Below are 27,956 nucleotides of genomic sequence, written 5' to 3' on the forward strand. Positions count from 1 at the left end.
CAAATCCATGAGAATCAGACATTATTATTTTCTCTACAGTACATATATAGCTGGCCAAAAGAAAAGAAAAAGAAATGGCACTTTTAATAAAAAGTTGACTACAAGAAGACTTGCAGTGTGACTGGCAGTATGTTTGGCTGGATCTGAGTGTCTGATCTGACCGGACCTCTCAATCGGAGTGTCAGCAGAGTGTCATGGGTTTTTTTTACCCGTTTCTAACTTCCTGCTTTGTTGGTTGTGCTGCTTCACGTTGTATTCTCAGCTTAATTGTGTCTGGTATTTTTTTTTCTTCTAAATATTAGCTATATTTTCCAGGTAACACCCTGCCCCTATGTCAGTTCCTCCATTTAAAAAAAACAAAAAAAAACATTATAGCAAAAAACAGTTTGAAGAGCAATCTTTGGCCTGATTTTACACAATGCAAAGCCAGTGTGTGTGCGCTTGTGAGTGTATATACATTAACAATAACAACAACAAAGACATGGACTAGTTTCCCTGCAGTGGTCCTTCACTGAAAATAAGTTTCTTTGACTTGCCAAGTCTCTTTGTTCCAGCAGTCCTGGTTATACATTCTTGTAAATCCATAGACATGGTCAGTGTTCTGGTCAGTGCTCCTGTAGAGATTCCCTGCTGTCTGGGGCCCTTGGGAGGAACAATCCTCCCATACCAGGTGGCTTAATTTATCAGGGAGTCCACAGAATTTGTGCTGGAAGACATTCGGCTGTAAGGCATGGTGGTCACCTCCGGTTGCTGGAAAATCAAAGAGCAAAATAAATACTGATTTCAGGTCTGCAATGCAAGGTGCAAGGAAATAGTATAATAAGATGGTTCATTAAGTATATATACGTACAGTACTGTGCAGAAGTCTTAGGCACCCTAGACTTTATATATATATGTTTCTTTTTTGTGTGTGTTCGTATAAAAGAACACATTTGAGATTTCCAAATGTTCATTTTCCAAAAGATTTTATTTTACAGGGACATTTTTGTATTTAATTTTTAAAAGTAACATATTACTGTAAGCAATTGACCACTTTTTACATACAAACTTGATCCAGGCTGTCTGAGATCAGAAGCAAGGAGCCAACCAAAGAACTGTGGTAAGTTCTCCAACCTGCTTGGAACAACCTCCCTGCTTATAGAACTGCAGGACAGCGTTGGCTATCTCAGAGAAGTGATGCAGTTTTAGCGCCGAAGGGTGGTTACAAAAAATATTGATTTGATTCAGTTTTTAACTATTCTGCCAAATTACTCAAATGTAATGTAAAATGTATAGTACGTTTATTAAGGACCTTTCATTGAATTATTTTTGAAAGAATCTGTACAGACTTGCACAGTACTATATATATGCCTTGTATATGTCATAGACTATAATGGCACTTATATAGTTATATATAGATATTGTTGTGTTTTGTATTAGCTATTGTATTGTTGTACTCGGGGTATCCTAGCTGCCAACCGTGGTATTTTAGTTTGTAAGTCGATGTATTGTTCAAGGGTTCTGATTATATCTGTGTGGTCACACTAGGACATGGAACCGTACTGTCCTCTCGGGTCCTCTTCACACTTTTTCCTGTGTTCGATCTGCACTTGGCTGTACGTCGCTCTGGATAAGAGCTCGCTCACCTGTCTCTTGAAGAGGCGGTCGAGCAGGCTGCGGCGTGGGGCCACCTCCGGAACGTTCTTCCAATCCAGGTCCGGGGGCCGGGTGCCGTCGGGCCCGAACACGTTCACTTCCTTAAAACACTCCGTCTCAATCATCTGTCAGAGTAGACAAAACACCCTGTCACTGCTGAAACGGGCCGTGTGTGTGTGTGTGTGTGTGTGTGTGTGTGTGCACGTGCATGAGAGAGAGGCAGGAGGGAAGAAACTCTTAAAATCACTTCATTTGAAACTGTAAAAAAAGAGGGATTATTTATGTACAAAACATGGCCATCACAAGTGACGTGATCATGTCTATTGAGTGTCTGGAACATTCCGTACCTCATTCTGCCAGGGAATGGTGATGCAGCCAGTGGAGAACTGAGCGTAGAAATTGCTGTCTATCTGGTCCAGGTTCACGCCCTTGACGGTGGAGAACTGGTCAATGTCCAGCACATCTTTGCAGTACACCGCTCTGGGCTGGGAGAGGAAGAGGGCCCATTTACAGTCATTACTTTTTAATAATCCCACCACCTACCCCCTTATTCCAGTGTGATACATTTACAGAAATATACAATTTTACAATGGATATCATTATTTAAATGGCAGTCCCCCAGAAACCCTCCCAACCTCCCAACAAATTTAAAATGTTGCTTCTCAATTTTGTGCAACTGGCCTAATGGAGACGAGTGTTCTGTGCATACAAACAGAAATTCACAAAGAACGCATCTTTCCTTTCCTTTCCTTTCTATTTCCTTAAATTCAAAAAACACTCATTTGTATACAGTACCGGTATTCATTGTCAATTAATATTCCATTGCTAGAAACATTTTTTAAGGACTTGGAGATGTCAATACTTTGGGATTAGGCAAATGATTCATCCTGAAATCGCCATTGAGCAGATCACCAAATCACATGATGCTACTTCATTCAAAAATACAACTTGCCTATAAAATGCATTCCAGGTTGCTTTTCAGAAAAGAAAACATTAAGAAGTATTATCCCTAACTCTAAATGTTTTTTGTATTTGTGTGTACTCATTGAGTACTTGTCACAGCCCCTTGCTCCACTGGTCTATTTGGCAGCCATGTAAAATATCAATTTAAACTCTCTGGACTTTTCCAATAGTTTACAGTGTTACTTATTTGTGAACCAGTAGCTTACAGTGACGAGTTAAAACCAGTGAAAACATTTTGCCTTCACTTTCATAGTTATTTTGCCTTCAGCAAGCATGCGTAAAGTGTTAATTAACAAATAACAGAATCCGTATAAATGCTTTTGCTTTACTCCACAGAAGCAATTGATGCTTTACGAAGGACAGCATGTTGATTAAAATCCTACAGTTATGTGTGATATGAGACAGGGTACCCACAGAGCCACAGGGTATGTGGGTTCTCAGTCTAGCCCTCCCCAGTTATGATCCCCAGTTCCAACCCAAGAAAGCAGCTGAGGTGAGTTAATTGCATAATCAACTGCTTTAATTGGTGAACTGAGTGCTGAATAACAGCAAAATTCAACACACCCTGCGGCTCTGTGGAACCAGGGATGGGGACTGCTGATGTAAGGCATGATATCACTTCACTGCCTAAACTTCCATTCTTTGGAATTCTTAACATTTCACCCATTTTTCTTACGTCTGGTACAAAGGACGGCTTCAGTATCCCTGCTTCCAGCCTCTTGAAGTCGATGCTTCTGAAGAAAGGATGAGCCTTCACCCCCATCACCCCATCTGACCTGGACCCCAACCTCTGCTCTGGATCTTTGGCTAACAGCTGGGAAGAGAGGGTGGGGAAAGAAAGACTTTAAGGCATGGAGAAAGAGACAGAGAGAGAGATTTAGACTTGTTGCCAAGAGAGAGAATAGAGAGGGACAGATTTACTGCAAGGAGAGAGAGTAGAGGAACACCTTGCAAGGAGAGAGAGACTTGGACTTACCACCAAGAAGGAGTAGAGAGAGAAACTTCCTATCAGAGCAGACCGAGAGACCTGGCTTCACTTCGAAAAATATCAGGGCTATTAAACTAACAAAGAAGGGTGGCATGCATTTCTGCATTGATTGTCAATTCTCTTTATTTCATTTTTGTATTGAATGAGGGTCGACAATGCATTGTGGATTATATAATATCTATTTTTTATCTGCCACCGGGGTAGTCTGGGCTATAAATGGGAAGCTGTAAGAAACAGGAAACACACACACATAAAATAGCATGCACTGCATGTAATAGTAATATGGAAATACGTCTGGGAGCTCACCATCCTGCAGATGGATTGGGTGTCCTCGGTGAACTTGTTGTTGTACTCCTCCCGGAGCTGCTGCACCCTCCTCTCCACCTCCTCCCTCCTCACGTGCTCCTGGTGGGCGCGGAAGGGCGAGCGGCCCGCCGTCATCTCGTAGATGAGACAGCCCAGCCCCCACCAGTCCGCGCTCACGCCGTACCTCTCATTACTGATGACCTCCGGCGCTGTGCGGGGGGAAGGGGGTGATGATGTTGCCACATGCTTTCAGGATGTTGGACCTTTTTTTTAATACATTTTTTATACCTTTCTTACTTAAGACCATTAAGACCCCCCCCCCCAAAAAAATGTGATAAATAAATAATCCATTTATGTTCTAAATACAGTAGGTCACACACTAAGGAAAATGTCAAAATGATACAACCTAGTAAAATCCCATCAGGGGTTGCTGCTCACCCATGTATCCTACAGTCCCCACTCTGCCTCGAACCTTCTCTCCCTTACGCTGCTTCACAGCCAGGCCCAGGTCAGATATCCGGATGTGTCCTGCAGAGGTTTCAGCATTAAAGCAATAACACAGGACCCCTCCTATCAATCGTCTTTTTAACTTCATTACAACCTTCTAAATAGACTAGTCTACAGTCTATTAAACCATTTAAACATACTTTTGTTTATACTGGTGAGAAAGCCAGTGCAATAGAAAGAATGGTTCTTGACTGATTTTCATATATTTCGTTGTACGCATATTTTAATTAGTTCCTGGCATTAAACAAGTTTTGAAAGGTTAACATCTTTGTAACTTATGGTAAGCAAGTACTTATATATTAAAAAACCCAGCCCAACCATTTTCATAAAGTAATGGTACAACACTGTGCACAGCACAGCTGTCTGTTTTTCCCCAGTAAGTAAATTTACCCCTCGAATGTGAAGTCAAAAATTCAATTTCAGAAAAAAAAAAAATTCTAATCACAATTCTTCAGCCAGGAGACCTAATTAGTGAATAACCTGGCTGAGTACATGGGTGGGAGAAACACACGGCAGGACCTTTACCCCTTTACCCTCTACTTCTGTTTGTGTGTATGCAAGGTTCTCCCCAAAGAATGTACCAGTGACGGTGCCTCACACCGTTCCCTCACTGTGTAAGGAAAGCAGCCTGTGTCACCTGTATATCAACTTCAGCTCAACCTGCTCAAAAAAGCTCCCTTACACACTAAGGAACTGATTGAACACATCTGACTACTTACAAACACCTGTGAAGCCATTTGTCCCGATTGTTATGGTGTCCAGAAATGGGAGGACTATGTACAAAAGCTGCTGTAATTTCTCCATGGTGACACCGAAATGTATAAGAATATGATTATAATAATAATATAATAATTTCAAAAAAGCTGAAAAACTGCACTTTAACCACATGTGAATTGATTTTGATTTCAAATCTAACATTGTGGAGTTCAGAGGCAACTCAAGAATAATATGTAAATGGTAAATGGTCTGCAATTATATTATGCCTTTATCCAAAGCGCTGTACATTGATTTATGCTTCTCATTCACCCATTCACACGCACACTCACACACCAACGGCAATTGGCTGCCATGCAAGACACCAACTGCCTTGTTTTTTCACAAGCAAAGCTGTCAGACAAGAAACCAATCCAGTGACATCTTGAACTTCCTTATAAATACCATACATCCACCACATTTCCTTAAATCTGATCATGAAAAACAGGTTGTGCGTTCCCTTAATTATCTTCCTGAACGTGAACTGAACTGTGGGGAGGAGACATACACTCACCGTTGTCGTCTAAAAGAATATTTTCTGGTTTTAAATCCCTGAAAAACAGAGTGCAGGAGAATGGTGGTCAGAGGAGACTGGATTACCCGGCACAGTGTTGGCGGTATTGGATTAGAATGTCTCACATTTCTCAGCGGGTGGGAGGATGAAAATGTGAGTGGATCTCAGAGATGAGGAAACTCACCGTGCCTGCTCTCCCTCCCCCTCTCCCTCCCCCTCAACCCAAGAGCTCAGAGGAGGGAAACTCCATGGATGGCTGATGTGCGTGGAAGTTATTTGTTGACCTCAGTTACTCCGGCCCAATTATTTATAGTTAGTTAGTTATATATATACAGTACTGTGCAAAAGTCTTAGACACCTGTATAGAATTATGTACAGATAAGATTCTTTAAAAAATAATTCAATGAATATACATACTATACTATATACTGTACTATACTTTTTACATTACATTTGAGTAACTTGGCAGAATAGTTAAAAACTGAATCCAATCAACATTTTTTGTGACCACCCTTCGGGCATTAAAACTGCATTACTTCTCTGAGATAGCCAACGCTGTCCTGCAGTTCTATAAGACAATCAGCAGGGAGGTTGTTCCAAGCAGGTTGGAGACCTTGCCACAGTTCTTCTGCAGACTTTGTTTGGCTCCTTGCTTCTGATCTCAGACAGCCTTGATCAAGTTTTTATGTAAAAAGTAGTCAATTGCTTACAGTAATATGTTACTTTTTTAAATTAAATACAAAAATGTCTCTGTAAAATTAAATCTTTTGGAAAATGAATGTTTGGAAATCTCAAATGTGTTCTTTTATACGAACAACAAAAAAAACATATATATAATAAACTCTAGGGTGCCTAAGACAGTACTGTATATATATGTATATATATATATATATATATATATAGATACATATATATATACAGTTATATATATATCTGAACCCTGCCCCTTCATGCCCAACCCTGTACTTAATCTCTATAAATGTATAGAAGGTTTTTTGAAGAAGCAAATCTCCCCAGATACAAGATACTTTTATCATTCTGATGTAATGATGAATGATTGACAAGGCCCTCCGGGGTGCTTGGAGGGCTGAAGGGCGGGGCGTCGCTCACCTGTAGACAATGGACTGCATGTGCAGGTGCTCGAGGCCACAGCAGACCTCCGCGGCGTAGAACTGCACCCTGTCCCTATCGAACCCGGGCGTGCCCATGTTGTAGATGTGAAACTTCAGATCCCCTCCGTTCATGATGGTCACCACGAGACACAGGAGGTCTTTGGTTTCGTAGGCGTAGGCCAAGCTGACCTGCGATGTGATCGGGGCATGCCGCATTAAAGCCAATGCAGGCCTTTCACCACAATCCCTCCATACAACTCACCACCCAATTTCAATAGCAAAGCTTCAAAGTTGCTTTACAGTTAATTCCGGGTACTGTGAAACTGAAACATCTAAGTTGTAAATTGTAGACATTTCCTGGCTCAAAAAATTACATGAATTAGAATTTTGAAACCTGCCAGAGAATTAAAGATGTTAGTATGATAATTGCTCAATCAATAGAGTACATTCGAAATATGATGTTAAATAGTCTCCATTAGAAATAAACAACATAGCAAGTGAAATGCAGCGACTCAGGTGTGATCCATGGCTGCAGGCTGAAACTCACCACAAACCTGCTGTTGACCCTCTCCAGGATCTGCTTCTCATTGAGGGCCATGGACTCCCCTTTCCTCTTCTTAATCCTCTTCTTCTCCATCTGCTTGCAGGCGTACATCTTCCCCGTGGCCCTCACCTGGCACGCCCACACCTGGATCAACAGCAGTGTGTGTGGGAGGAGGAGTAGACATGTGAAAGTAACACTTTGCTTTGGTTACCAAACAAGCTAACTGACACATAGAGAAGGAAGAGTGTTCCCAGGTTATTTTACAGAGAGTGTGTGTGTGTGTTTGTATGAGAGAGAGAAACCTGAGTAATGTGGTTATATAAAATACTTTTACACTTTTACACCAGTAAAAAAAAAAAAGATTGTGCCACACAATTTAAATTTAATTTCATACAATTGTACATTTTGGATAGGATCATCTTTGAAAGCTCTTGTGGATCTCCAAGGAGTGATTTCATATTTTAATCAATATTTCAAAAATGTATTTGACTAAGACCTGGAGACACATTTTGACAAATATTACATTTCAAAGTGAGTCTGGCAGTTTGTGATGAAAAACAGGAGGGGTCTACACTACCTCCCCAAACCCGCCCTTTCCCAGTATACGGTATTGCCGAAAAGTGTGTTTTGTGACCGGCTGTCTGTAAAAATGAAGAAAAAAGACAATGATCAACCATTCCAAACAGTAAGAGAACCTTGCTGTAATTTTATGACTATTCCATAACCTTTTCTATGATTCTACTGCTACTAAACTTTCATATCAAATGTATATTTAGTCATACACACGTATTTCTATTTTGTTTTACTCGTTTTTTGTTACTTCAAAACAAAAAGAAATCGAACCTCTCCAGCATTTTCCACTGTAGAAACCGATCAAAGTACATGCTCGCCTGATAGGCTGAGAAGGGCTCCCCACTTAAGTGCTCATGAAGGGCCCTGTTAAAAGGAGGGATTACATCAGAAAATGAGGGGCCTGTACTTCCCAAAGCTCTTCATCATGAGGCCCCCTAAAACCTCCACTCACCAGCTGATGACCCCACATCAACTTTTGACACAGGCTACAATATAGAGTCAATTTAGCACAGCAGTACAGGGAAACATGTCGTGTACCAATATAAAATAAGACATGCAACCATCTATCGAATACTATAAAAACCAAGTAATTACAACAGCCAGAATACCTACAAGGACATATAAAACCAATCAGAAAATAACATATAAGACCAACAGTGATTTCTATAGGACAGTCCATGCAGTCTATGTCATTTCTGACTAAGCTAAACGACGGCAAAACAGTGGGAGCGAGCGGTAAAGGACGGGAAGAGACACTTACTTTTGGCAGTCACTGAAGAGGTCCCTACAGGGGCTGATCTGCAGGGTCTGTCCACACTTCTGACCGTAGCTATCAGCCACCTCAGGAACACACTCTAAGGACTACCCACACATTCATGCACAGACACACACACACATATACACACATAGTGGAAACACACAAGCTCAGAACAAAAATATTTTCAGCAACCTATTTAAGAGCCTATTGATTCACCACAGTATTTAATTTGATCAGTTTAAAAAACGTTTCCTCATTTTATGTACCTGCATGGTGAGAAACAGACATACCTGTTTGTTGAGAAACTGCTGGATGATTTTCTCGCCGCAGTTCTTCCTCTTCTCATTTGGCATCACTTCGTAGTTTTCCTGAAAAGGAGTGCGACAGAGGGACACAATGAAGTCGCTTTGTAACAAAACTTACACATATAAACCTGTGAATTCATACTCTACTATACCGTATTATACAATAAGCTGTTCTGTACTTAATATGGCCTGACCTCCAGTGACAGTTTGCAAATGATTGATTTATTCATTAGACAATCAAATGATTGATTGGTTGATCAATAAATAGAACCATTCATCCATACATTGGCAATTGGCCTGTATTTGGGAAGGCATCGTGGCTTGAAGCCTGCGTGTTCAGTTTCCAGGCGGGGCATTGTTGTGTATTGTTTCCAGGCAGGGCATGGGGCGGCCTGTAGCGTAGTGGTTAAGGTAAATGACCGGGACACCCAGGGTCGGTGGCTCTAATCCCGGTGTATAGAGAATCACAATAAGATCCGCACAGCCATTGAGCAAGGCCCTTAACCCTGCATTGCTCCAGGGGAGGATTGTCTCCTGCTTACTCTAATCAACTGTACATCGCTCTGGATAAGAGCGTCTGGCAAATGCCAATGATGTAATGTAACGTAATGCAATTGTCCCCTGAAAGGAAGTACGTAACCCGACACCAGTTTTATTTATTTATTTCAAAATATTTCACATTTTCTCCTGATTTGGAATGGCCAGTTCTATTTGTAGAACCTGTTCTATTGCCACACAGAGTATGAGCACAGAGAGTTGAGCCGAGTGTGGACTAGCACAGAGTATTGTCAGTTGAGCCGAGTGTGAACTAGCACAGAGTATTGTCAGTTCAGCTGAGAGTGGTGTAGAAGAACTTTTCATGTCATGCTGTGTGCCTCTTGTCCTACAGGTGTCGCTGGATGAGAATACCACTTCCCTTGTCGACTCCTCCCCCTTTTTACTCCTATATCTGTCTGGGAGACTTCCTGTTCTGGGAGTATTACCATCATCTTGCAACAGACATGGTTTGCTTCCGTATACGTAAATAAAATAGAGACCAACAGCATTCATTCTAAGAGTGATCTTTGTTAAATATACGCAGAGTATTGTCAGTTTAGCTGAGTGTGGACTAGTACAGGCACAGGATGAAAGCCCAGTCAGCTGCCGTTTTGTTTCGCTGAGCCGGGCAGTCCAAAAGGAGCACTGTGCTTCTTCATTGGCTGGAGCAGACATGGCGGTAGACCGCAGGTGCCCGATCGACAAGAGGAGTCGCTTTTCAGCAATGAGGCAAGACAATCCAAGCAAACAAAAATGCTCCCTGGAGCTAATTATCATCCGCCATGATAACCTCAATCTACCCCGCAACCCAAACCCAAACCACTGTCATTCGTTCCCTTTTTTCCTGTCTGACCAGAAAGGAGTGCATTTTACTTTACTTAACTATCTCCCAAGGCTCATTGGTGAGGATGGTGTTTATGTTCTGTGAACTTCAAACCGTATCTGTATGGTCACGCTAGGACTCGGAACCGTACTGTCCTCTAGGGTCATCTTCACACTTGTTCCTGTGCTTGAACTGCACTTCGCTGTACGTCGCTCTGGATGAGAGCGTCTGATAAATGCCTTTTAATAATAATATTAACTTTAAAAACATTACCTCATTATGAGCAGCTGTATTTCGTATGTGTGTGTGTGTGTGTGTGTGTGAGAGAGAGAGAGACAGACAGAGAGAGAGAGAGACATGAGTATGAGTATAAATGTGTGTGTGTGTGTGTGTGTGTATGTGTATGTGTGTGCAGTACCATGGCATCCAGTAGACGAATGCAGCATGAAAGCTCTGGTCTGGTCTTACAGAAGAGGCGGAAAAGCTCTCTCCCAATTGGCTGCTCCTCACAAAGGCTGAAGTAATCCCGTTCTGTAACACACACACGCACACACACGCACACACACATGCACACACACAACCCCCGAAAACACATCAGTAAATTGGCACAAGCAGAAACGCTTCTGTTACACATAACCTATACGTAAGACATTTACATGCTGGTGAACAATATGGGCGAAACTGTAGTGCTGAAATGAGCTCTAAAGTAAACACACATTAATCCTCTCTCACATGGTATGAGCATCTGATGCAGCCAGCTTCAGTTCAGTCTGAATGGGAACTGATTTTTTTCAGTCATAAATACTGGCACATCATATTAGTATATGTGTGCATTGGTTTGTGTTATGTATGGTGTAATTGTTTGGTGAGTGTTAATGAATGTATATCATACTGTCTCGACAACACAACTGGGTTAGCCTGTCAATAAAGCACAACTAAGCTCCCCTGAGCTCACACACAAACGCACACATGTGCACGCGCAAACACACACACACACACACACACACACACACTTACCGATACTGTTCTTCAGCTCAATGCACTGTGAGATGTGCGGGAATCGTAACATTTCTCTCCATTTCTTACTTCTCCCTTTTCGTTTCCCTCCTTCACCTTTGGGAAAGTGGAGAGAGGGAGGACAATGTTGTAATGTTTTTTTTTTTCATTGAGAACATTTTAGTTGGCAAACCCATGATAATATGCATTAGCATCAAGAGAAATTGTAATGCTTGATTCAATCATTAAAAAACACTGCAGTTTTTTTTCTGTGTATATAGTCGAACAGCAAGGTCAATTCCTTTGTCTTTGCTATACAATGAAGAATACAATTACGAGACCTTAACCCAAATGAGCATGTATTTCACCTCCCGAAGAGGAGATTGAAGGAAACCCCCCCACCAAACAACAACTGAAAGAGGCTGCAATAAAAGCCTGGAAGAGCATCCAAAAAAAAAAAAATGGTGATGTCAATGGGTCACAGGCATCTTCTCACTACATTTATGTTGATATGAACAAAGTCCATAATGGTCTGCCAAGTTAAAACAACCATGAGCTACACACTTGTATACTCTACTAGCAGGCTATATTATTTCCAGGATCTTGCTGGTAAAGCTATTCCCCCGACTGTGAATGTTATTTCAATAAAATCCTTCATGGATCTAGCCTCTTAATTTTCCTCCAGATTTATGCATTTGACTGACTTTTGTAAATGTTCTCCCGGGGCAAAAATAATTTTGAAAAGAATGCTTGTGTCAATAACTGTACTATTTTTTTGTTTGCAGTATGCTTTGTGCATATTTAACAAGGGTATCAAATAATGGAGCCCATTGTATGTTCTTACAGCCAATCACAGGCATTTGATTTGGATAATCATCGGCACATTGTTTTAGTCATTTTAGTAAATTGTTTGAGTAATTTCCACCTTCTGTACATCAAAACACGGGAAAGGAGATACAGTTTCCAGTCTGTGAATTTACAAAAAAAGGCTCTTGTTCAGCAGGTCGAACACATCCAAAGAGGATCAAGCAAAACACAAGAAAAGGCCAAGGTCAAAGGACCAGAGCCCTCACCCACAGCTCAGGAGAGCCAGATTAAAACATTGCGGCTTAATGTGGTACATAAATAATACTATTACATAACATTTACTGCAGGAACACGTTAGGAGATATGGGAGGCCAAATCTATCCATCATTTGCAAATAACGTATAGCTATTTCTGTGTAACTCTGACCAAAAATGTGCTAACTTTTATAAACCTTTATAGAATTTCCATTGTCTACTTAGAATTTATCTGGAGGAATATCGTTGTTGTCCATTTCGCCATTGCATATTTCTACAAAGAAAATTCTATTATCTACATTTTTTTGTTTTTCTCAATGTGCATCTCACAACCCAGCTGAACCATCCCACAAATGGGTCCTGCCCAATAGTTTTCAGTCTTCTGTTCTGAGGAATCCCTTCTATTCTACAGCCAAAAACACCTCCAACCAAAATAACACTTTAAAATGAAGTATGTATGATGCAATAATCATGTGAGCAAATCCTTAATTATTAATTTATATGAAAGTACAATGGCAGGCCCTAAATATTCTCAACATTTTGTATTGTTATGTATAAGGTAGCGTGGTAATATGCGGTAACATATGAGCACATATGAGCTTTTTAAATTACTCCATTAGTAAGTAGCTAGTTATCCTTTTTATCATGTGTGGGATTAACGATGGATAAGTTAATGCACATTAAGGAATAGATAATATATTTACTGTGTTTATAATGAACCCTTAATATTATGTTTGAAGCTCAAATTGTGGGCAAATTAAACAAAAATGCATATAAAGAGCAGAAATGCATATTGCAGTGCCAAAATAGACAAGAGATTTTTTTAAAATGCATTCAATGTAAAAAACCATTTAAAAAGTAATATTAAAATTATAATAGTTATAGAAATAAAGTACTGACTGAAGTTGATGCACATTGTGCTTCTGACTGTGAATTGGTTATTGGATAGAACAGTCATACCAGATTCATTGGAGACCTACCCAGGTGTTGAGGGAATTTCTATTTCATTTTGGAATGATTTTGTTCAAGACCCAGGAAGAATACAAAGGTGGGTGAAAGAGGAAGATAAATGGAGAGAGAGGGGTATGAATTTGTGGTGCCATCCAACATAGAGGATATATTGCCAGTGATGGATCAGGCCTGCATAGAGGTTCTTTCCACAGTGTATAGCATGAGAGGACACATGGTGTGATGTTGACATGACCAAATAAAATATACTGGGTAGATGAAAACTGTACTTGTGGCTCCAGTATATTTTTTCATTGAAAATATCGATTTTCCTGCATTGGGATATTGGTTTCGCATTTTCATTTATGCATTTTCACTGTGCTACATTCCTTACAATCAGGGTGTGCCATTCAGCTTTGTAATGGAAAGTTTGTTAAAAAAAAACAACAACAAAACAAAACATTGCTACACTATGAGTCAAAAAAGTCAAAAAACTAAATAATACTTCAACAAATTACAAAAACAAAAGAAAAACTAGAGAGCACAACATTCGTTACTATCTACTGTAATGCCACTGGTTGTTGCTGTATTTTAGATCATTATGCTACAATTGACAAAGTATTCTTGTTGGAAGGAAACTAGTGCTGGTGTTTAGTAGAATCATTTTATTTTGAGACATGGTGTTTTGGTAGTTGTGGTGAATTTTGGGCATGAAATTAGCTGTTGCAGTAAGCTGCGTGTTGGTGCTGAAAATAGATTTCTGTTGTTTCTAATCTGCTGTGGGAATTCCCCAGATTAGGAGCATGATAATAGCAGGCATGATACATTGTAGTCAGAAAGTGACACACATGGCCATACATGGTTTGTGTGTGTGTGTGTGTGTGCTACATGATTGGTGTAACACACACAGATGTGACACACATATGGCACATTCATGCCTGATCTGTCATCTGCAGGCTTCATAGATGTGTGTGAATAACATTGTAACAGTGCCTACGCAGGGTGAAAATTAAGGAAAGAACATTTTGAATTATAAATACGTTTGCACACAGGATCCAGTCAGCCTAGTTTTTTCAAAGTTTCCATGTCGGGTACTTTCCTTGTTCTGTATTTGGAATTCGCTGTGCTGCCAACATTGAAGCAAATTAAACAATGAGAAAATATCCTAAAAATTCTTACAATTACACAACAGAAAACGTAAATTTAATTTTTATGAGCTCCTTAGTATTTGCCACCATTAAGCAAACAATACAGTCACAGTGATGGGAAAAGCCTCCCCACAGACTAACATAAAGAGAGTCCCTGCTTGAACCCAGACTTCCCAGGCGGCAGTGATCTTGCACAGAGCAATAAGCAGCCACACACAACGCTGATTATTTCTGCTCACTGCTCGGAAGCCAACTAATATCAACCAGATTAAACAACAAAATAACAACCACCGTCACCACTGTATAGTGTCCTTGTGGAAGGTGAGGCCTTTGGAGTTTATTCCTAAAGCTCATGATCTGCTTGACTGCCGCTTCCTGTGTCTAACATACTAATGAATTAACCTTTTCAACCTTTACATAATGACGTGATTATGTAAACTCTGTGTTGGGACTACTGGAAATAGCTTTTTTTAATTGCATCTGATGTGCTGTATATTGCAGCTATAACTGTGTGGATCTGAATCTTTCGGTCCTGTGTGGTTTAAACAATTCTCCAGTATCACGTTTATGGAAGGGGGCTTGTAAGTCAGAAGTTACCAGTTCAATTTCTCGGTGGGGCAGTACTGCTGTTGCTTTGAGCTCCGTATTCAAGCATATTTGCGTCAGTAAACACATAGCTGTACAAATCAGTTGTATGTTTAAAAAACTGTAGGCTATGTAAGATGTATAGCTATGTAAGTTAAGTCTGCATAAGAGTATCTGCTGATCACAGCATTTCATAAACCAACCACAATCCTCTTCAAAGGGGAAATGCACTCGCATTGCTAAATTAAAAAGGGTAAATAGACACCCACACACCAGCCCCTCAGATTTCTCACGGATACCAGGAAGTTTTTGCATAGCTAATGTTGTTTATGACAGTTTAACAGGACTATTGTTGGAGGCAGAGACACCTTGAGAGTGAACAAGACCAGGCTAGATGCTGTGCTGGATGCACTCTGGACCAAAGGGGAAGGATGGGCCTGTGATTAAAATAGCCCAAATGAAAACAGGTTACAGAGACCAGTGATCAGTTTAAGCCAAGTCCAGCCCTTTTTCACCTTGCACCTTACTTTGCACTTGAACTTTTCACTATTAGTTGTGAAACTAGCAAAGTGAGTCTGACCGTGTCCTAAATGGACTCGGGTGTTGCTCTATTGACTATGCGCTAAGATTATGACAATAGAACCCTTACTGCTCTATCTTGGACAAGGCATAATGCGGTGGTATCACACATGCATTGTGTTATTAAACGTTGGTCTGGCCACACCCTAATGGAGCCATGAATTCATGAGAAGCTTGGTCAGTAGCTAGTCATGGTGCACATGCAAGGCTGGAAACGTGGACTACCTTCTCAAATTGTATTACCAGGAAATATTATCTTCAGTTTTTCTCAATCACTTTGGCCCAATTGTCGAATGACCATTAACGTTCTCGAAACAATACATGAAAACCTCCACAGCACAACATCGCTTGTTCACAGCAGAATATAATTTCTCATTGCTTTCTACAAATAGTAAATGTGAAGCACATTTTTGCAAATGATTAAGTACAATTGTCTACAATTGGCCCAATTATAAATTGCACAAGTCTCATCAGAATAGATGATGTTTTTTTATGTTTCATAGTTTCTCAAACACAAACACATCTGTGGAACTACTCTTTGTGTATGTCATCATATGCAAAATAGTCCATCAAGCCATCATAATATGTCGAGTAGATATTCCCTAAATTCTAGTGACATGGTATTGATGTCATGTCAGCTAAATTGATAAATTGCTTGTCAGGTGAATCTTGATTTTAAGGGAACTTTCACACATCTGAGAAATTACTGTAGGGCACAGGTGGAACACAATTACAGTACTACATTTTTTTAACATGGATTAAAAAAAAATGTTTAACCACATCCATAAAATGGCCACTGTAAGGGAATAGAGGCCTGCCTTTTAATTATTTTACTTATGAGGCTCTCCATTACAACAGTGCACGTGATTCCTACATAAGACTCTTTGATTAGTAGGAAGGCTTTCTATAAGATCCATCCAGCACCTTTGTTATAATTTAAGACAAGGAAGTTGGGAAAACATGCAACAGGTTTATCCAGACCATTGATGGGCCATGGAAATAAAGGTGTGTAGTTTGTGTGCTGGCAGGTTAAATATAGCACAGTAGGTGCCCTCTGATTACACCAACAGAGAGACATGAATAGGCTCTGAAAGCTGACCGACTTGTTTTTTTAAGACCTCAGAGAGCCTCAGATGTGACTGAAGTGTATCTGGGCTGTTACATGAAAGCACATTTCACAAAAGCAAGCGTGTGAGTTTGTGCGTGAGTGTGTGCGTGTGTGTGTGCACGGCACACATTCCCCGCGGTTCATGTCACAAACCTCTTAAGTCTGTAAATACAGCTACGACACTGAACATAACCCGTGCCTTTGTTTTTCTAAAGTTTGTCCTCTTCTCCTTTTGCGCCCAAGAAAAGAAAAACGAACAAGCAAAGGACACCATCCAGTGATCCCTCACCATTTCCTCCTCTGTCAGTAGGCCTACTCTCCGAGGAGCTAATTTGCTGATCATAGCCTTTGCCGATGCGAACGATGCGTATATGATCTTGTTTCTCGCTCAAATTCACTGGCTTCCACATGAGATTTTAATTAATGAATCAGGCTGTCATGTAAACAAGAGATTTGTTTAAAGAGGCCCTCAGCTCCAGCTCACCATTCCTGGTCCATTTGCTTTGGTATTATTTCCCTGTATTCTGAACTACCATTAGGCTAAAAATCTCCTTCAATTTATTTCATTTTTTTATTTTACTTTTATTGTACCAGGAGTATTCCAATTGAGATTTAAAATCTCCTTGTCAAATCATTCCCGGCCAAAATAGCATCACGTAAAGTTTCACATATACCAACATTAAAAACAGATCACAATACAATACAACATTAAAAACAGGCCACAATACAAATTAAGAGAAATAATCATCATCAAATCCTTAGCATTAACTTGCTAATGCTAATGACAAGAGTGCAGTACACTCAGGTCTACAGGGTGTCTATAATCAGGTGCCCTGTTCCACAAAGTAGGAAGTAAACTGTGTTCTGGGTTTTAATTTGTGCAGATATCTAGCTAACTCGGTAATCCTACTTTGTGGAACTCTTTTTGGCTTTTTACTCTTCTTACTCAGTGCAGTTATCTGGCTCATACCCCTGGTCTTCATCAGCACACCTCATACTAGTGACAGAATAATAATAGGTATACTTTAAGAATGAATAGTTTATTCATATATTCTAATATAATTCTAATAAAGTAGTTTAATAGCACTGCCCTAATCAATCTAGTACACGCAAGCTAAAAGCATTACGCTTGAAGAGCATGCATAAGACACATCATTCCCCTGGGGTTTTGTACCACTGTTTACATTAGTTATATAATTTACCATTGCATCCATCAGGGTGCTGATTAATCCTCATCCTAAAAATACATGGCTAATTTGGCTCCCTCCCTGCAACTCAGCCTGCCTGCACAAGCTACAGGTGAGGCCCCCTGTGCAGCTCACTACCTGACAGTGAACTCACTGCGGAATGAAAATAAGCACAGGCTTCTGCTTTGATGAGCGAGAACACACACACGTACATACTAACTAGCTATTCAAAACTGGAAGAAAACAACAAAATGGCAACAAAAATGTCTTCTGAAGCTGCCCTGGAAAGAACCGAGTGGGTGTGGCTCAGATCCTTTTATGGGCATGTGAGCGGTTCACAATGCGGGCCATTGATGACATAATGCTAATTGCAGAATTGCATTCCACGAGACCTGTCTTAGATTGCCTAAAAAGCTGCATAACCAGCACTGCTGGTTCACTTACATGCCAGGCCGCAGCATGCATTTAAAAGCCGTTGGCAGCTATAGCCCAGGACTTAAGCTGGAGGAGAGGTTCCACTCACAAATTACGACCAAAAAAGAGTCCTTTCTTTTTTTACTCATCTTCTTCCGGAACTGCTGACAGTAGTCTCTTGCTCACTGACTCTTGCTCACAGTACAGGAATGTTCATGGTTGCTTAGCTACATGTGATGAAACAAACGAGCGTATCTTTGTGGAATTCACTGACCATGCAAAGTAAACACAACAGACTGGTGTGGGTAAGTTTGTGTCTGTGTTCTACACAGTGTGACGTCACCCCTTTCAGAGCCACACGATCAGTAGAATCAGCTTCTTTGGCAAGGCACCTTGGTCTTAAACTTAGCATCCAAATTTCCACAATTATTTCACTAGAATCATTTTAAGTCAACAAACTTGGTAGGCTTGTTTGGTTGGCTGAACTCTTGGATCCATTAAATCATGGCACAGATTGAACACCTGGTAGTGCTGTAGCGCACAATTTGGTGCACAGGTTCCTCTCCTCAAAATTGCCATAAAGTCTGCCATATTGACTTTTTCGTTTTTGAAAACACCTAAAATGTATAAATCCTATACAAATGGACACATTTGGATGAAATTCAGTATTCTACCTCATCTCACATACTTTTATTCATTTACTATTTATCTAGTGGCTATGTCAAGAAATGGCTGAAAGATGATCCAATGAATTTGCAGTGGGCATGGCTTATCACAAAAATGCAAAAAATTCCAAAAACCAAAACCAAAACCAAAAAATGTATTAATCTTGGTGTGTGGTTAGATCAAGACTGCAGCTGAAAATATTTTAGCCAAATCCTACCAATCAGGTTGAAATACATACGTTTCTGTTTTTGGATATGTTTATCCCTCCATATGATTATAATGAGTTAGTATTACCACCTGATGTATTATGAGCCATACCCCAACATCCTGTTTACAGTAACTCCAACACATCTGGACAACACCTGCGCACTATGCGTCAGATGATTCAAGTTGTGGAAGCACAAAAAATCCACCAGGGGTTTGCCCTTTGCTTTTGTGCTTTCAGGTCCTCAATTAAAGGATATTAAACAGCTGGAAAACACAAGGCAGTCACCTGTTTTTGTGAAAGGTTCAACAAAAAGGGAAAGATTAACAATGCAGCAAACAAAGTATCCATCCCATCCATTATCTAACCCGTTTATTCTGGGTCATGGTCGTGGGGGGAGCTGGAGCCTATCCCGACATGCGTTGGTTGAGAGGACGAAATATGCCCTGGACAGGCCGCCAATCCACACACAGGCATATCTCTGCACTGTACGGAGGAAAACTATGTTGATAAAAGGAGAACATGCATATTTGACACAGGAAAGCTCCGGCCAGAATTCAAACCCACGGCAACACCGTGTCACCCTATAAACCACTTTTTTTATAAATATAAAAGTCCTGATATGCCTTGTATGTCTGTGTCTGCATCTTTTGGTCAATCTCTCTCTGAACATTACCTCTTTAACAGCCTAACATCAGACTAAGATTTGCTGATGTTTAGCCACGTCATTGCTATTGGAATTTTACAAAAAAAAAAACCTTTCCCCCCCAACCACAGCATAATCCTGGATTAAAAATAGGTGCTTCTGCCACTCATTACTCACGACAAGCTCAGGATCGCACTGGCGTTAAAAATGACGTCAAAGGAAAATCAATCTGAAATGGTCTTCATGGGTCACAGAGCTTCTCTGTAATGACTACAGTTAAACTTGGGCTTGACCTGGAGATTTTCTCAATTCCATTTTTTCCACCGTGTCTAAGTGCACAGACAATAATTCAATACAGATGCATTTTGTTCAGTTCTGAAACAGAAATTCTGTTTTGTGATCAAACTGAAATGAACACCTGTCCCCTCCATCCCACTGCCACCCCAACCCCCTTAGACATTTAGAGAGTGAGGCTTTCAAAGCATTCTCCAATTTATAGATTAAGGGATTGAGACCTAATCCTCAGAATTAGTACACAGCACATGGGGGGGGTAAAATCACATAATGATTTGGGAACTGGGCTTCTAACCTGTAGGTTGTTAGTTCGATATCCAGGTAGGGCACAGCTGTTGTACCCTTGAGCAAGGTACTTCACCTGAATTGCTTCAATAATCACTTGTATGGAAATAATGTAAGCTGTATTGCTTGCTCTGGAAAACAACATTTGCCACATGCCTACAATACCGTGTAATTAGTGACCTTTCCAATGTCATGCTCCAAGAAAGCCAAGGAGGATCCTGTGAGGGTCATGAGCATACAAACAGGACTGAAAGTCCTGTCATTCGATTTCTACCCACTGGTTCCCCTCTCATGCCCACATCTCAAAGATTATCTCTAATTTTGGCTCATCATTTGAAGTGTTTGTTTTTTTGTCAGTCAATCAGTTTTCAGGACCTAATCAGCAGGGTTCTGGGTTCTCAGATCTGGGTTCCCACACCTCCAACTCCCCCCCCCCCCCCCCAAACACACATGCCTTCAAGACTTTTAGAACTTGTAGAAAACTATTAGTAACGAGACAGATCAACACCTTCAGCTGGGGTGCTATGCCCAATAAAAAATAGTCACGCTATCTCTTCCTCATTTTTCTTCAGCCTGTCAGAGGCAGGGGAAATCCATTGATGAACACATAATGGTTCGGCAGAGATTCTTGTCCTAAAGCCAGAATGGCCAACACTACGTGCAAATGATAAGAGAAACAGTGTCGTAACCGAGCACACAGTAACACCACAGGTGCTTATTTCATTCAGCCCAACACAAGGGGATGAAATTGGAAATAAGTGCGCAAATAATTTATGTGTGAACTGCTTCTGCCACTCATTACTCATGACAAGCTCAGGATCACACTGGCGTTAAAAATGACATCAAAGGAAAATCTATCTGAAATGGTCTTCATGGGTCACAGAGCTTCTCTGTAATGACTACAGTTAAACTTGGGCTTGACCTGGAGATTTTCTCAATTCCATTTTTTCCACCGTGTCTGAGTGCACAGACAATAATTCAATACAGATGCATTTTGTTCAGTTCTGAAACAGAAATTCTGTTTTGTGATCAAACTGAAATGAACACCTGTCCCCTCCATCCCACCGCCACCCCAACCCCCTTAGACATTTAGAGAGTGAGGCTTTCAAGGCATTCTCCAATTTATAGATTAAGGGATTGAGACCTAATCCTCAGAATTAGTACACAGCACATGGGGGGGTAAAGTCACATAATGATTTGGGAACTGGGCTTCTAACCCGTAGGTTGTTAGTTCGATATCCAGGTAGGGCACAGCTGTTGTACCCTTGAGCAAGGTACTTCACCTGAATTGCTTCAGTAATCACTTGTATGGAAAGAATGTAAGCTGTATTGCTTGCTCTGGAAAACAACATTTGCCACATGCCTACAATACCTTGTAATTAGTGACCTTTCCAATGTCATGCTCCAAGAAAGCCAAGGAGGATCCTGTGAGGGTCATGAGCATACAAACAGGACTGAAATTCCTGTCATTCGATTTCTACCCACTGGTTCCCCTCTCATGCCCACATCTCAAAGATTATCTCTAATTTTGGCTCATCATTTGAAGTGTTTGTTTTTTGTCAGTCAATCAGTGTGTCAGTCAGTTTTTCAGGATCTAATCAGCAGGGTTCTGGGTTCTCAGATCTGGGTTCCCACACCTCCAACTCCCCCCCCACACCTCCCCCAAACACACATGCCTTCAAGACTTTTAGAACTTGTAGAAAACTATTAGTAACGAGACAGATCAACACCTTCAGCTGGGATGCTATGCCCAATAAAAAATAGTCACGCTATTTCTTCCTCATTTTTCTTCAGCCTGTCAGAGGCAGGGGAAATCCACTGATGAACACATAATGGTTCGGCAGAGATTCTTGTCCTAAAGCCAGAATGGCCAACACTACGTGCAAATGATAAGAGAAACAGTGTCGTAACCGAGCACACAGTAACACCACAGGTGCTTAGTTCATTCAGCCCAACACAAGGGGATGAAATTGGAAATAAGTGTGCAAATAATTTCTCTGATGTTTTTTATACTAATTAATACAGTCCAAAGGACATGCTTTGGGGTAAGCTCTCCAATGAAAACCTAAAGGTACCAAAATCAAATGAATGGATGAATTAATCAATGAATCAATGAAGTCGCATTGTACCAGTAGCTATAACTGTAACACTGGTGATCCAAGGCTGCTTTAAAGATGAGCGATTTGTGATCTTGGAGGGGAGGATCTGTAAACAGGTAGGGGTTTCAAGTACCATTGTACCTTCTATTACCACCGGTGAAAGTGCTAGCTTGGCTGAAATGTACCCAAACCATTATTGGGATATTAAAGCAATATAAAAATGAGCTTTAAGCAAAGATACTCAATATATATTATTTTTTATCTCCATTCCAAAATATATATACAATATACAGTATGTATGACTGATGTATGCCATTTACCCCTGCTATCTAATTTACAATGAAATTTAATTAACATTTTCTGAGGGCATAATGTTTATCTTGAAAAAATGCAGTAGATTGTTGGTATTTACTGTTTTCAACCACACCTATACACACCCAGCTCCTGTCTGATTGTGTACACCCGTGTTGTTGAGAGACACAGGTATACACAACATTACATTTTATTTATTTATCACCCCCAATATCCTCCCTGTTGCAGCAGAAACGCTATTACGCGACTAAGTACTATGTCCTCAGTCAAATAGACCACACCCAAAAGAAGGAAAATATTATGAGGTGACAGACTTTTTGGTTTTCATTTTGCCTCATGCTTTCCAGTTGTCTCCTCCTCATACAATCCATCCCTGAGCGATGGGAACCTAGCTTGTACAGTCCATCCATAAGCGGTTGGAAAGGAATATGGAGCGGATATAGGCTGAATGGCCGGTCCTCCTCATTCTATATTCTTATGTTCATACAGAGAATGGTGTGGGCTCTGTGTCTACAATCTGATTGGTCCCAGCAAGTTTTAGTTCCAAGTTCACTCTGGATAAGAGCATCTGCTAAGTTCCTATGTAAATATAAGGTAATCATGATTACAGTTCTTTGGAAATAACCGCACAGGGTTAAGACAAATGTAAGACAAGAGTGGCCTGTGCAGTCAGTGTGATTAGTGAGGCACTCTACAGACATGAGATATGTCATTTCAATTGAAGAAAGTAACATCAATTTTGTTGGAAAACAGCAGCTTTGTAACCACTATGTTTGTTAATTCTCTGAAGTGAAGCCACATAAAGTCACAAAGGTCAGAGAGGTGGCTCAGTTTACCACCGCAACACCACCCTGTTAAGGCGTATGTCATCAAAATAATCAGATAGCATGTTATGCTAGCAAAGAACAAAGCCTTTAGCTTGCTGTTTGTTACAGCGTGGCTGCTCATCAGAAAACAATGACAACAGAGACATATGTATCCCATTACGGAAGCACGTCTGTGCCCACGTGTTTAAGGATGAAACAGCCCTAGATTGACAAGAAATTCAATAACAAAAGGAACCGTCACTTTCCATTAAAACGGAGCAATCCTGCATGACGGGACAGCTAAATCTAACTTGCATCGTAATAATAGCATGAGATAACACAGTGACAAAGCTTGTCCATTTTCAGTGTTAATTCAGCACTAACAGTGTTGATGTGAGTGAAAACACACTCTATCACTGACAAGTACTCTATTATACTTGATTTTGTGCTCGATAGTTTGCTGTGTGCAGGAAATAATTGGGTTTGTCCCACTCAACCCTTGCTGAGACAAACTCAGTTGTATGGACTAATGGGGACCCCTTGTCAAAGCAGGCTAACGACAGAGCCCAGACCCAACCAAAGCAAGACCAGACTGGACCGCTTTACTGACCATGTCACTCAGGAGCCTAGCTCAGGTCATTGGGTGTTCCGATCATTTGCACCTCACCCCTCTGCACCCATTTCTCCCTTGTTGCTACCTGAGGGGTGTGGCATTGACAACAGGACCGTAAAACAGGAATTTAAATCGCCCGTTGGGCTGGGTTGACAAACGACAAGTGCTTCAGTGAAGATATCCAGCGGTATGAATGGAGCAGCAAAAAATCCAGTCTCTCTGGATAAGGAAGTCTGCTGAACAAGGAAGTGACATACATGTAACGCCACATCTCTGCTGAACTACATCTGAGTACGGATGATTCAGACAAGGCTGGAATGACCCAGAGAGGAGCTGGAGGACATGTGCGGAGCCAGTAGTCACAGAGGAAAAGAGCCGTGTCTCGCACCCTTATAACCACATGAACGTGCAACAACACCCCCCCCCCCCTTCTTTTTGTTTAGAGAGGAGTTTCGCAGTCCCGGCAGCTTAATGAAAAAACATGAGCCACTTCCTGCAAACAGGCCCAGTTAGGGCAAACAAACAATCATGATAGCTGCTTCGCCGGAGGTGAGGAACACAACCGATTGCTGCCAGAAAAACAAAGATTCTTTGATAAAGTGCCAAGAGAAATATCTGTCTTTCAGTTAATAATGACGCTGACCTTTGTAGTTTTTTGTTTTTTTTGTCATTGTATGTGTTGTCTTGTTTGCATTCCCTCCAGTCAGCTTCCCTTACATACTGCAGTGTGTCCAGGTGTGCACACACATTTCCCTGAAATGCAGCCAGCAGTATGCCATTCATTAATGCCACCCAACATCAAACACAAGCACTCCAAAAAACAAAAAAAAAGCTTTTAATTAAAATCACCTGTTTTAGTGTGTGTGTGTGTGTGTGTGTGTGTACTGTAGCTGGTAACTTTTCTCCTTTGGATACTACCAACGTGTAAAACAACACATGACAAACCAGTACAACATACTTCAGTGATTCACTGCCTGTTCCCACTTTTCCCAAGACTTCAAGCTGGCATTGGAGCTTGTGAATGGATGAGAATTCCCAGCTTTTCAGAATTTCCTATTACATTCTGGTTCAGACACAAATCCACATTCAATTGACATGGATCTTCAGGACCAGTGATACAACTGATACTACTTGCAGAGTTTGAAAGACAGCCACCCTTCAATTCATATCTGAACCCAAAATATGACCAGGGGTGCATGGCTTGTTTATCAGTAAGCCAGTTTAGTGGCAGACAGGTGCTTATTTATTCATATACTGTATATAAGGTGTGCTGAATCTTTCAGAGAACCAGAAATGGCAGGTGAGGTAAGCAACCTTGGGGCCCTCCACACACAATTACACTGACAGAATACTTCGCTTTGGGTCCAAGACAATTCTGGTCAGAAGGCACCACATGTATGCTACTTGATGTTTCCAGCAGTTACCTTGAATCAATTTACGAACTGTCTGTATATAAATGGTAAATAGTTGGCATTTATATAGCGCCTTTATCGAAAGCGCTGTACAATTGATGCTTCTCATTCACCCATTCATACACACACTCACACACCGACGGCGATTGGCTGCCATGCAAGGTGCCGACCAGCTCGTCAGGAGCATTTGGGGGTTAGGCGTCTTGCTCGGGGGCACTTCGACACAGCCCGGGCGGGGGATTGAACCGGCAACCCTCCGCCTGCCAGACGACTGCTCTTACTGTCTGAGCCATGCCGCCCAATGCCAGATCACGCCCAATGCCAGATCACGGTAGATTAGACTACAACTAAACAGTCCTAATAAGCAATTAAATTTCAAATCAGTCAATGAACTGGAATTCAATTTTTCACATTTTATTGAGTGAAATAATTTTTTCCATCTTATTTCTCAGCCTTATAATGACTTCTTTGACTTTTGTTGGCACAATTGTGGTCCTCATGTTGACAAATGTCAAACATCAATAATACTCCAAAGGCAATAAGCCGAGAATCAAGAGTAGATATGGAAAGCTCCCTTATACTTTACCTGCACAAATGATGCAATTGAACACACCTAACTAATCAGAAACACCTGCAAAGCCATGTGTCTAAAACATTATTGCACCCAGAAATGGGGGGGAATATGAATTAATTGCTGTAATTTCTACATGGTGAAACCAAAATGTTTAAAAAAATGAAGTACTTTTGTATACAGTTTCTGGATAATTAACTGCAGGAATACATGGTCTGCAAATTGGGGGCAAATAGCTAAGCTATATATCAGGGGTTCCCAATCTTTTCTGAAAAGGGATTTGCTGTTGCCGGTTTTTGTTCAAGGCCAGCACAAGGACACCTCCTACTTATCAAGATCTTGATTGAAGACCTTGGTTAACTATTTGAATCAAGTGTCCTAGTGCTGGGCTAAAACAAAATGTGCACCCAAACCAGCCATTTTCAGATAAAATTGGATTACCCTGTTTTACACTCAGTTTACATTAGGTGTTTATAAGACTTATTTTTTTCAGACGTATTGCTGCAGCCCATCCACCTCAAGGTTAGATGTCTGTTCAGTGATGCTCTACTGCATACCACTGTTGTAACACATGGTTATTTGAGTTACTGTTGCCTTCCTGTCAACTTGAACCCGTCTTCTTATAATTACTACTACTACTACTACTATTGCATTACACACACACACACACACACACACACACACACACACACACACACACACACACACACGAAAACTGCCTGAAAAATAGCAATAAGGAACAGGCCTGGGCGCAGAATATCCGTGACGTCCAATTGACAGCAAGAGGGCTACAGAATTAACTTTCTCATGTGAACCTTGGTGCACTATGCTTCTACAGGTATTGCATCACCATTGATAATTCACAGCGCACTTTATGCGAGTTATATTGACATTATAAATGTCTACTTTTGTATCGGTCTGTCTTAGGATAGTTATTTTTATTTTATGCAGTTGGTCTTACCTTCTCTCGCCTTCAGTAGTACTGTATTTGCGACAATGTTTTCCAGCTCCATCAATATTCTTTGTGCACGTTTTACCACAAAAGTGTTAATATATGTATAGTGAGTAATCAAGTCGTAGGCTATCGTCCGTTTTTTTGCAGTCCACAGCGGTGGAATTTTTCAGTGTTTTCTTGCTTTAAAAATCTAATCAAAGTGTTGCCATTCTGAACGCGTAGAACACCTCCGTGCACAGGTTTGTCAAGAGTTCCATTGTAACGTCATCATGTTTCATGTCGCTGATTCCGATAATTGTCCAGGAATAGCCTTTCCCATTATTATAAGAGCAAGCATTTAATTCCACAATGGCATAATCAACGCAGTTCACAATGTTGATTGTCAACACTGCTGCGACGTGTTTCAGTTAGCCATGAGTTTCCAGAGATGTATGCACTGAAGTCAAAACCTGTGCAGTTAGCAAGTAGGCTACACTTCAGGCTGTCACAGTTTAGCAATGTGCTCTACCTCCCGGTGCGCAAATTTAAAGCAGGGTTGTTTCCCCCACCCGGCTGTTGTGTTTGGTGAGGTTGTTGCGTCGTCTGTGTGGCTCGAGTCCAGTTCAGGATTAAACTGAAGCGTGTTGCTTGGTTGTAGTAGAATGCCCACTATAGTCTAATTTTCTACGTTTCTTTGAGGCGCAAAACACGAACACTGCGAGGCGGCTGCGGTTACATGAGCTCGTTCAGCGTTATAGGGCAACTAATCG

General features: G+C 40.9%; 1 protein-coding gene across 1 annotated transcript; it reads right to left on the reverse strand.

Moving 5' to 3' along the window:
• Positions 1-6: 6 nt before the first annotated feature.
• Positions 7-27,922, reverse strand: grk5 (G protein-coupled receptor kinase 5). Its single transcript, XM_061262317.1, has 16 exons — positions 27,214-27,922; positions 11,335-11,430; positions 10,736-10,848; positions 8,943-9,020; positions 8,656-8,756; positions 8,166-8,258; positions 7,900-7,963; positions 7,326-7,466; positions 6,777-6,967; positions 5,667-5,704; positions 4,331-4,420; positions 3,893-4,101; positions 3,275-3,412; positions 1,983-2,120; positions 1,626-1,760; positions 7-750 (listed from the first exon to the last, which is right to left on the reverse strand). Exons 1-16 carry the CDS (start codon positions 27,263-27,265, stop codon positions 676-678), a joined length of 1,752 nt encoding a protein of 583 aa, XP_061118301.1. The 5' UTR covers positions 27,266-27,922; the 3' UTR covers positions 7-675.
• Positions 27,923-27,956: the final 34 nt, after the last annotated feature.

The sequence above is a fragment of the Conger conger genome, chromosome 12 (genome assembly GCF_963514075.1).
Source record: "Conger conger chromosome 12, fConCon1.1, whole genome shotgun sequence".
In the NCBI taxonomy this organism is placed as follows: Eukaryota; Metazoa; Chordata; class Actinopteri; order Anguilliformes; family Congridae; genus Conger; species Conger conger.